The sequence below is a fragment of the Stigmatopora argus genome, chromosome 1 (genome assembly GCF_051989625.1).
Source record: "Stigmatopora argus isolate UIUO_Sarg chromosome 1, RoL_Sarg_1.0, whole genome shotgun sequence".
NCBI lineage: Eukaryota > Metazoa > Chordata > Actinopteri > Syngnathiformes > Syngnathidae > Stigmatopora > Stigmatopora argus.
In genome coordinates this window covers 17,905,449-17,916,595 of record NC_135387.1, presented here as the reverse complement: position 1 = coordinate 17,916,595, position 11,147 = coordinate 17,905,449, and the positions used below count along the sequence as shown (strand labels likewise).

Below are 11,147 nucleotides of genomic sequence, written 5' to 3'. Positions count from 1 at the left end.
ACTGAAGACAGGAGTTGTGTTTTTGGCATTTCAATAAGGCCACTTCAAGTAAGTGTTGGAGAGTGACGCAGACTGCATTACAGTCGAGCTCAATTTGCAACCTTCCGCCAAGGTCAAAACCCGCTATGGAGATTAGTTTTGGGGGAAAAACAGTTTTTCAGATGATGGCAGAACCAAACTAAAAATTGCACTTCCCTTAGATTCTGCAAATTAAGGCTGAGTGATGTTGTCATTGAGGCAAAATACTTGAGAAATTGCAACTACAATGCTGCTAAATACTAATACATTTTATAGCGACCCTAAGTAACAATGCAATTCCCCTCATGTGGACTTTTTTTTTTACTTCCTCGGTCAAGCAAGTGACCTTATTTATTGTCTAGTTGATATGTTGATTGCAAGTGAGCCAGTCCTCAACTCATTCTATGTACTGCTAGGACAATGGTGAGTGCATTTAATTACCATGGTAACTATAAATGCAGAGTCAAGGGGATGCATTTTGAGATTTGAATCTAAACGAGATTGAACTGTGGAGCACATGCGAGCACCAAAATGACAACATGGGTTATATTTTTCCTCGTGGAGGCTGCATGGCATCATGAAACCACTAAATGACACTTGTCAATTTGTTTAAAAATGCCATGGGCACAATGTGATTAAAAAACTTTTCGAAACATTCTTAGTTCATGGTCACATCCAACAAAACTCTATGCTGCTCTGCTTACCTTTCGTCTTTGGTGTTGTAGTCTGCTGGTCAAGTTATAGTACCATTCTTGCTTGTATTTATGGCATACCTCCACTCAGCCTAGATGTCAAGTGATGGACTGAGTCAATCGACGTAAGTAGAAGTAGGTACATCCGCCACACTGATACATAGGTTTGGCAAACTGTCAATACTAATGTTTTGCAAATAAAAAAGGGATCTCACAAAAGGTTAACTTGGTATATTTAATTTGGCATTTGTTAGATGGGCATACACACCCATCTAAATGTAACAAGGCAAATGAAAAGAACATTTTGCATAAGGCGCGTTACCCCTTAAGGTATTGTAGTCTGAGGTCGAAGATTTTACAAAAAGTTAAATTGCCAAAACATTAATTTTGAGTCTGCAGGCAACGATTATTACAAAATAACCAAGATCACTGTAATTTTTTTTTTATGCTTCCTGGGGTTCAGCAAAATGCTGGGAGACCAAAGAGCTGCGGATCAAAATCCTCCATGTTCTTAAGCCTCAGCGTGGCGCCTTGAGTCAGAACTGGGTCCAAGTTCTCATCTGGGACCATCACCACCTGCATTCCCGCAGCCAGGGCCGCCTTCACGCCATTGGGAGCATCCTCAAATACCAAACACTGTTTGAGGGAACAAGATAGGGGACAACAAAATCAAACCATTCCATAAGCCTATTAGGCGGACGGTGGAGCGGAGAGCAAAGAAAATGCAAGCAAATGGGACTCGGAGGCATCGTTTCCATTTTCAATCTGATGAGCTTGACATTTCTCGCAGGAGTGCAGTTGACTAAGGGAGGCGATATACCCATAAAACTGCAATTGGAAGGACGATGCCCCCACCAGCCTTACGCCATTGGATTTGTTTAAATTTGTATACACTGCATGAAAACCCATTGGAGGCATTATAGGCTTTCAAGAGCTATGAGTCATGACGTTTTAAGAGTTAGAGCAACCCAGACTATCAGACAATTTTTAACCTGACTTTTCCCCCTGACTTTGCATATACAGCATTACGTTTATGGAACCCAGAACTAGGCAGGTTTGCACCAGGTGCTCATGCTTCCCTTAGAGACAAAAGTATGCCATTCAGTTGGATTAAGTTGACTACAACTGTAATTTCTATTTTATTTGGGTCAAACTAGTCCTTAATGGGGGGGGTGCAAAACAGTTAATGCAACCTCAACTCACAGCAACAGACACCTGCCCTGCACTCCTTGTTCTTTTTTAGGTTTCTTCCATTGACAAATATGTGCTGGACCTTCTCTGTATACAAATTTACTCAAGAAGAAGACAGAAGTAGGACGAGTTTATGTGTGTTTGCATAGCATGAATAAAATAAATTAAAAACCAACTAAAAAAGGTTCCATTCCTGCACTAACTACAAATACCCTTGATAAGGAGAAATGAAAAATGAAAATCTACTCTATCCATTTCGATTCTTTATAATGAAATTTAGTGAATACATTATCTGACAATTCCGTTGCACACAGAACAGAAAAAAACCATGCATTTAATGTAACTGTGAAGTAGGCACGCAAATACTGCATTCAGATTTCTTGCTCAAGGACACCTCGTGAGTAGTCAGGATGCATCCTCTCCAATAATTAGTTGCAGTTTATTTTTGTACGAAGTGGCAGGGTTACTAGATTGCTGAATAAAAATCAGAGCATTTATTAAACTAATTAAGTGAAGGCTTTAAGGCATGCACTAATTACAGAAGGGAAAATAATGATCTGATCCCCTGCTGAATTTCCAAGGCCTGCTGCAATGCATCCAAACTCGACTTGGAATAGCCCCTTCCCAAAAGAACGACATCAGCATTTCACCTCCTCCACATTAAGCAATATTATCGAGGGATATACTTTACATGCATTGCTGGGTCTTTTGAGACTCCTCATACTGTATGTTGTATTGTAAACCTTTTTAATACCATAAGAAGTGTTTGTTTGTCGAGGAAGAAACGGGTTACTCCATATAGAAAGATGATGTGGGAGAGGATAAAGGAAAACATTTGAATGGACTGAAACGTGGGACTCGGTGTCATTCACATGAATGCACCAAATGCTGTGAGAAAGTGCGGCATGTAGATGATCGGCTTCCGACACAGCTTGCCTTTGGCACAATTCAGCTGTTATTGTATTGTTATTCCTGATTGTGCAGAGTAGGTCATGGGAAAATTTGTATAGCCATTCTTTTCAAATAAATGGTTCTTCTTTAGTGGTAGCAAGGGTCTTCTCTTTGCAACAAGTCGAGAGGTACCTGACATTAACTAGTTTTCTCACAAACGGAGACTATGGAGTTGTTACTAGTCAAGGGTGTGTTTGGAAAAAAAACACCAACTGTGTGCTAATGTGGAAATTCCCGCTAGTTGTGAGAAATGCATGTGGCAACATCCTCATAATGTATTAGGCCACAGAGCGAAATGAAAATGTCATCTTTTTATTTCTAACGAGAAAATATGAACCTCACTTGTCTGGGTTGTGTCAAGAAGAGCACCCGGCCTAAAAGCTGTGCCATATCTATCATTTGGATCGACTGGTTCGCTGTTTTGGCCCCTGAGGGGAAAAGTTGAAAGTCATTCTATTTGTAAAAAAATAATTAAAAAAATAAAGAAATCCATGAATAAGCCGCTTGATTAAAAAGCAGAAGAGTTCAAATAAAAAACTCATGGCTTATAGTGCTCAAACTGCCATGGAAAATTTTGTGAAAAAGATCAATTTGGCCCAGTGGCCCCAAGCACACTTTTCAGATAAAGGTAAAGATAGCTTCTTATTTGAAAAGCAATGAAGGTCATTGACTCTAAAGGAAAACTGGAGAAGTTGGAGAATTCTTTAGATAGATTTAGATCAAGAAATATATTCAGCAATTGACTAAATATGTTGTTCTTTCAACATACTGTTGTGCAGAAACTTCCATTTGAGCACTCACCATTCCTAGTCACAATGTGGCTACATTTTGAATAGTGAAAGAAATGTGTAAAATTGATAGAACTTTCCATTCAATATGTGAGCAGGCATTCCAGAGAGTCAAATATATTCAGAGAAGCCATTATATAATAATTTTTCTTTAGATGTACATGTAAGGACTTTTAACAAGACCGCTCGGCATGACACAGCATGGTACATGTATCCATGCTGTGTGATGCTGAGAGGTACTGTGCTTTCTTGCAACCTATATCAACACAAATTGTGCTTGAAACGGCCACGCTCACTGATTCGGAAAATATTACTCCTATCGACCCCAAGATGCACAGCTGACAAACTGAAACGTTAACAGGCTGACGCCTACATCTGTGTTAAAGCACATAAATCACGACTCTGCCGTTGTGTTTGAGACCGTAGAAAACACAATGAGCATCAGGCGTGTATCGCAACCAATGGCAAGTGAGTAAGTGGCAATGACAGATTGTCCGCAACATTCCCTAAATGATCTTGAAGCCAAGGGATAAGCTCACGCAAGGAGGGTGAAACATATCACTATCGCTGTTCTCTGTTGCAGAGACCACAAATAGTAGTCAGTGTTAATGGTAGGCTATATAAAAAGGGAGCAAACAGTTTAGTACCCGAGGTGGGAGTGAGCCAGTGAGGATCAAGTCATAAGAAAGTCTCAAGTTTTAACCTTCAAATTCAAGAAAGTTTTTCTGATAAAAATCACGCCAAGTATACCACCCCTAGTCTTGATTCAAAAGTACTATCACCCATGTGACATAGCCAATAATCTAAGTTGATCTCTCACATTAACTGCATAGTAAAAACTGCATTTTCTCCACCTTAGCAATGTGGCTAAAATGTTGATACAGAGATTATCGCGGCCAAGTCTGGTCTACATTATCAGCGACATCTGAGGACTTACTGTATTTGATTCGGCCACCTAAGAGGTATGACTGTATGTCATGCTGGTTCTGAATGGGCACATTACACAGTATAACTACTACTTATTTATTTTTATCTGTCCTGGCTCTCTACAAGGTCATGCAGAATGGAGGCTTTGAAGGTTTGTTTGCTGGGCAACAGGGAATTTGGAAATAAAATACACTCTCTGGTTGTTTATATTCTAATTTGTATTGAAAACGCAGCCAGGGAGAAAAATGTTTGAGGGAATAGCGAGAAAAAAGGACATATATGGGGAATAATAGAACTAATTGTTTTATTTATTTATCTGCCTTTTTTTCATTCATTCATTTTCACGTTTCGACAAGAGACGTTTGGTGACCGGACGTTTGGTCGACCGGACGTTTGGTCGACCGGACGTTTGGTCGACCGGACGTTTGGTCGACCGGACGTTTGGTCGACCGGACGTTTGGTCGACCGGACGTTTGGTCGACCGGACGTTTGGTCGACCGGACGTTTGGTCGACCGGACGTTTGGTCGACCGGACGTTTGGTCGACCGGACGTTTGGTCGACCGGACGTTTGGTCGACCGGACGTTTGGTCGACCGGACGTTTGGTCGACCGGACGTTTGGTCGACCGGACATTTGGTCGACCGGACGTTTGGTTGACCGGACGTTTGGTAGAACGGACGTTTGGTCGCCGGGTTGTTACTATTGAAACCAGCTCTCAAAATTATAATCATGAGAGAGAGAGAGAGTTTAATATCTAAATATCTAATATCAAAATATCAACAGTAAACTCTCTGTCATAATTTGACAGCGAGCGAACCCGGCGACCAAACGTCCGTTCGACCAAACGTCCGTTCGACCAAACGTCCGGGGACCAAACGTCTTTCGAAGAAACGTTCGGTCATGGCTTATCCTCACAAGGGTCACGGGGGGAGCCAGAGCCTATCCCAGCTAACTACGGGCACCAGGTGGAGAACACCCTGAATCGGGGGCCAGCCAATCGCAGGGCACAAGGAGATGGACAACCATTCACCCTCACACTCATAACTAGGGGCAATTTAGAGTGTTCAACCAACCTACCCTGCCATATTTCGGGGTAAAGGAGGAAAACGGAGTACCTGGGGAAAGCCCAGGCAATCCGTGGAGAACATGCAAACCCCACACAGTGAGGACTGACCTTGGATCGATTCCTGAATTCCTGAATTATTATTTCAAACACCCTCCAAGAAGTGAAATATGCATCTACGATCAATAAATTGAGGTATTTGCCTATACCTAGAAATTATGAAAATATGCATTTTTATTTTACATTTTAAGTAATTCAATGTTTGATATTATAAAATTGTACATTTTCACTACTCAGTGTGAATCAGAGTATCAAGGACTCTGCCAAGTGTTATGTTATCATCTCTTGCTACCATATCAGTTTGCAATTCAGCAGCAGATTTAGCATGTACTACTGATGGCAGAAACACTTACCTGGAATTTTAATACACTTTGCACAAGTGTGAAATTATAATTCCTTAGACTGAGTACCGACAACTGCTTTTATATATGGAGGCATCAGCGTTGTCAACAAAAGAGAAACCCAGCAAGGCAGCCATGGCTCAGAATATGAATTCAATGACAGCATGACCATGCATAACAACAAAGAAGACGACAGCAGTCAAAAGACCAAGATCAAGAAATCAGAGGTGACCCACAGATTACAAACAAAATCCCTATCTGCAGGGTCTGGCATACAATTTAACATAGTTTCCTAATTGCTTCTCTCACCCCAGTGCTCATGTGTGTTTGATGAAGATAGCAGGTGTATACGGTGAGATTTGTCTGGCAATAATGGGCCAATTTGTCTCTCAAAAAGAAAAAAAAAGTTCTTGTCCTAATCGAGCCTGATCTGAATGGCTAGATTATAACACTGCTGCCAGAGGGAATGCCTTTTTGATTAATGGCAGGAGCAGAACTAGTTCGCACCGCTCTGGGTCGGTGTAAGCGTGAACTTGCTTTTGTTTCATTAATCTTACTCAAAGGTCTATGTGAACCTATGGTAAAATCTTCTGGCTTATCAAAAGCACTGTGTCTGGATTCTAGGGAAAAAAAAATGATATCTTTTTTGTTCACCGTACGAGAGAGTACATACACTTTTTCACCATCTTACTATTCTTTCTGCTGAGATGGCAGCGATTCTGCAATGTTACTCATCAATGAGGCCACGAAGGTGCAGCACTAAATGAGAGTTGTGCCTAGGGGGTTGAGTGAGGGCGTCTGGGATGCACCTGCCCACCCTTTGTATATAATAGGATATCACATAGTTTGCTTTACTGCGATTAATGTTTTGCGCAGAGCTACTCATATTGCATTTGTGTACTACATTGATTGAAGCTGGACATAAAATGCATGTGAACAGACAAAAACGGGATTAATGCACCCTAACAGACTAAGCGAGTTATTCTCGCAGAAATACAATTCCAACACGCACATCTTCTGGTGCATGTTCTGGTTTCTGTTAGCGCATTGAATTCCCAAGAGAAGATGAGAAAGCTGTGACCAAGGAGAACATTTCACACTCCATTATCTTAAAGAAATCTGTATTATAAAGTAAATTGATGGAAAGATGAGCCTGCACCATCGAACCTGAGGAACATCAGGGATGCATTTAGTTCACGAGCTAGTGTCGACACGAGTATAATAAGGCGCAGTGTGACATCACTCCTTCACCAATTTGAAAACCTACCCTTTATAGTGTCAATTTGATTGCAAACACGAGTGCAATAAAATAAAAAAACTGCACAGATAACGGACTATATATTATTGATCAGCATAAAGTTAACTGTAAATACAAGATGTATAGAATTGTAAAGATAGGGCTTTTAGCCCTTTTTGGACCATTTTAAAAAGCACGTTTTCTATCTACTCCACAACGACCTATTACATTATCAAAATACAAACATGCCCACCTACACGTTCACACACACACATACAGCAACGCACAAATTTGGCTTGTCAGATTCTGTGCCAGAGAGATGCATCACCATTTGTTATTCCACTGAACGCTGCCGATTTTCACCCCTAGGCTGTGGTTTCATATCTCATCAAGAAAAATGCCAGCCTGAACCACAGCTGTCTGCAGACAAAAAGAATCAGGTGTGTAGTGCCACAGGCAGACCTATTAGTAGGAAGAACTCCTTTAAAGTGACTGAAGAGGGATGGTTAGATAACTGCTGCCAAATACTCGAATCTACGCATTCAATTAGAACACAAATGTCAGGATGATACGAGGAAGTCAGAATTTTCTACGACACACGAGCCCATTTTGTCGTTATTCCCCCCTGATGCATCAGTTAAGAGAGTCTCACTCATCTAGCAAAGTTACTCTTTTCATGGAAATTTTGAAGTAGCATTTGACACCTAAACAAATCTTTGAAAGTCAACCGCATGCCCCCTTTCTGAAGCCAGTTTCTTAAAATATGCAGGATCTTAACCTGCCCATGAACCCAAGTCATGCATCTTCTAATGACCAATAGAGCTGAATCAGGTGCTTTAACAGAGCAAGGTCTAACAGAAGAAAAAGCTATGCTGCTGGCTACCAATTAATTGAGCCTTTGTTAACGCAAGCATAGACAATTTGGGTCTTTATGAGTGTCACGCCAATGTCACATACATTTAGATTTTAAACCACCGCAGATACTTAGTTGGTGCAAGCGAAACACTTCTTTTGTCAACCACAGATAAAAACAGAGTTCTGACTGACTTCCAAGTCACGTAATTTGAGATCAATATTCTCAGTCAAATTAGTTACTGTTGTAATCTCATCTCATCTCGTTTTCTGAACCGCTTTATCCTCATTAGGGTTGCGGGGGTTGCTGGAGCCTATCCCAGCTGACTCCGGGCCAGAGGCGGGGGACACCCTGAATCGGTGGCCAGCCGATTGCAGGGCACAAGAGGACAAACGACAACCATGCACACTCACACCCATACTTAGGGGCAATTGAGAGTGTCCAATCAGCCTACCATGGATGTTTTTGAAATGTGGGAGGAAACCGGAGTACCCGGAGGAAACCCACGCAGGCCTGGGGAGAATATACAAACTCCACACAGGTGGACCGACCCTGGATTTGAACCCAGGACACCAGAGCTATGAGGCCGACGCCCTAACCACTCATTGCACCGGGCCGACCCTACTGTTTTAATGTATTCTAAATAAATATAAATATTGTATACTGTAAATAATGATTTTTTTAAGGTCAAAACTGCAGGAATCATTATCAAACAAATCAATTTAAAAAGTAGTGTAATTAATCGAATGAAGACCAAAGTCGGCTGGGAAATGCTCCAGCAACCCCACGACTGGCTTGTTGGATTGCCTGGGTTTGGTTTGAACAGAATTGATTAAATATGAGAAAATAAAGGCTCACAGTATCTGGAGAAGCTGGGGGCTTGAATCTCCTGGCACAAACAAGGAAGGAGTCAGGCTGGGGCTTAGAATTCTTCACCTCAGGATCATCTCCCAGGACAATGTGGTTGAACAAAGCAAAGAAATCTTTGTGCTGACTTGTCTTCAAATTGAACGTCACAGCAGCTGAGCTAGTCGCTACAGCAATAGGAATCCCATGTCTCTTCAAATGGTTCACCAACTTCTCTGCACCTTTTTTAGACAAGAGTAACCCTTACTCACCCTCATCACTGCATGCATCAACACTTTTCTAGAGAAGGAATATGTTTTTGTTCAGAAAAACTCGAGGGAGAAGAAAGTTCATTTCATCTTGTTTAACTGTTTTTTTTTTTCAATTTGGACAGGGATACTTAATTTTTATTTGTTTCATGAATCTGTTCAAATGTATTTGTTTAGTGTTAACAATATTTACACTAGTCCTCAGTAAGATTTTGGAACAAAATAGCATTGTGTGATTAAAATGTGAATAATCACAATGAATTAATTAGAATGTCGCTAATTAATTAGAAGTTTTTTCAACAAGACCCACTCCTAATATATATGTCAAACGCCATAAAATTGAATATGTGAGATCCAGATTAGCACTATAAAGGCTGAAACTTGTGGGAATAAAATGATAACAATAAAATGAGAATGAAACATTGCCAACCTGGCATGAGTTTGGCTGAAGGAAATATTCTCTCCTGTATTTGTCTGGTTTCAGAAACGAGTTCCTCTGCCGTTATCGGAAGCTCCAAAGTGTCTCGAATAATTTGAGCTGCCTCCAAAGCCTTCGCGCCCATCACTCTGGACTTCACTCCCCATGTGTATTTCTTCCCAAACCGGTCACACACTTCCTGGAAGGATACAGAGTACAGCCGCTCCGTGTCTAAAATGAGAACACATAACCACAAAATTATAAACTTTAAACTAAAATTATTTCTTACAACGAAAAAGTGTAAATTACATGGAAAAGAGTAATAATAATATTTATTCATTCATTTTCCGAACCACTTATCCTCACACGAGTCACGGGGGTGCTGGAGCCTATCCCAGCCATCAACGCGCACCAGGCGGGCGACACCCTGAATCGGAGGCCAGCCAATTGCAGGGCAGAATTAGGTGGACAACGATTCACGGCCACACTCATACTTCGGGGCAATTAAGAGTGTTCAACCAGCCTACTCTGCATGTTTTGGGGATGTGGGAGGAAACCGGAGTACCCGGAGAAAACCCACAAAAGCCCAGGGAGAATGTGCAAACTTCATACAGTGAGGACACACCTGAGATTAAACCCTTGTCCCCAGAACTGAGTCCAACGCATTAACCGCTCGTAATCATTAATAATAATAGTCTCATTTTTATTATTATTACTATAAGAAGCCATCATATCTTTAAATCATGTCAATCTCTGCCATATAAAGCATTTGCTGGTAAGCATCCATAGAGGATTTGTTGCATTTTTCTGCTGATCTTGCAGATCCAGATGCAAAACCAGCGACAAAACACAAGAAAAGTGCTTACTACCAGCACATGGTTTATGTTTTTGCAGGGTGAGCAGGTATACTTCCTGAATGTATAACCTACTATTACAATACAAGATAGCGCGTTTCTGTACTATTATTATTTCGCATCGTCGCTAAAGTAAATTATATATACTTCGTGCGTAAGCGAGTGTTGCAGGGTACCTAACAGCAATCCATCCATGTCAAATATGACATGGCTCACAGGTTTGTAGATGCTACCTGTTACCGACATGTTTTGGACTTTAATTCCGCGTTGTATTGACGTGTGACGTCATTGAACTAGGGGATACGGAAAGTGCCAAAATAGCAGCAAGCGCAAAATTCCACATACATAAAGCACAGTACATAATTCATCAAATATCTGAAAAGGGCCACCAGGGGAATAGATATGGATGGATAATTGTATATCTCTCTCATATGTTGTGTATGTCTCATTGTTTTAGAGCAGGGGTGGCCAACAAATTAGACACAAAGAGCCAACATTTTAATCTGTGAGCGTCAAAGAGCCACACTTTACGTCAAAAGCACCATTAAAAAAAATCGTTCTGCCAAATTATTTATGGAGTATAATTTATTATTTGGGGCGGCCCGGTAGAGCGAGTGGTTAGTGCGTCGGGCTCACAGC

The 11,147-nt window shown here is 41.1% G+C and overlaps 1 protein-coding gene across 1 annotated transcript; it reads right to left on the bottom strand.

Moving 5' to 3' along the window:
* Window positions 1-926: 926 nt before the first annotated feature.
* pudp (pseudouridine 5'-phosphatase) lies at window positions 927-10,786 on the bottom strand. The gene is made up of 4 exons (XM_077605459.1): window positions 10,685-10,786; window positions 9,667-9,885; window positions 8,980-9,209; window positions 927-1,346 (listed from the first exon to the last, which is right to left on the bottom strand). The coding sequence occupies exons 1-4, from the start codon at window positions 10,752-10,754 to the stop codon at window positions 1,170-1,172; spliced, it is 696 nt and encodes a 231-aa protein (XP_077461585.1). The 5' UTR covers window positions 10,755-10,786; the 3' UTR covers window positions 927-1,169.
* Window positions 10,787-11,147: the final 361 nt, after the last annotated feature.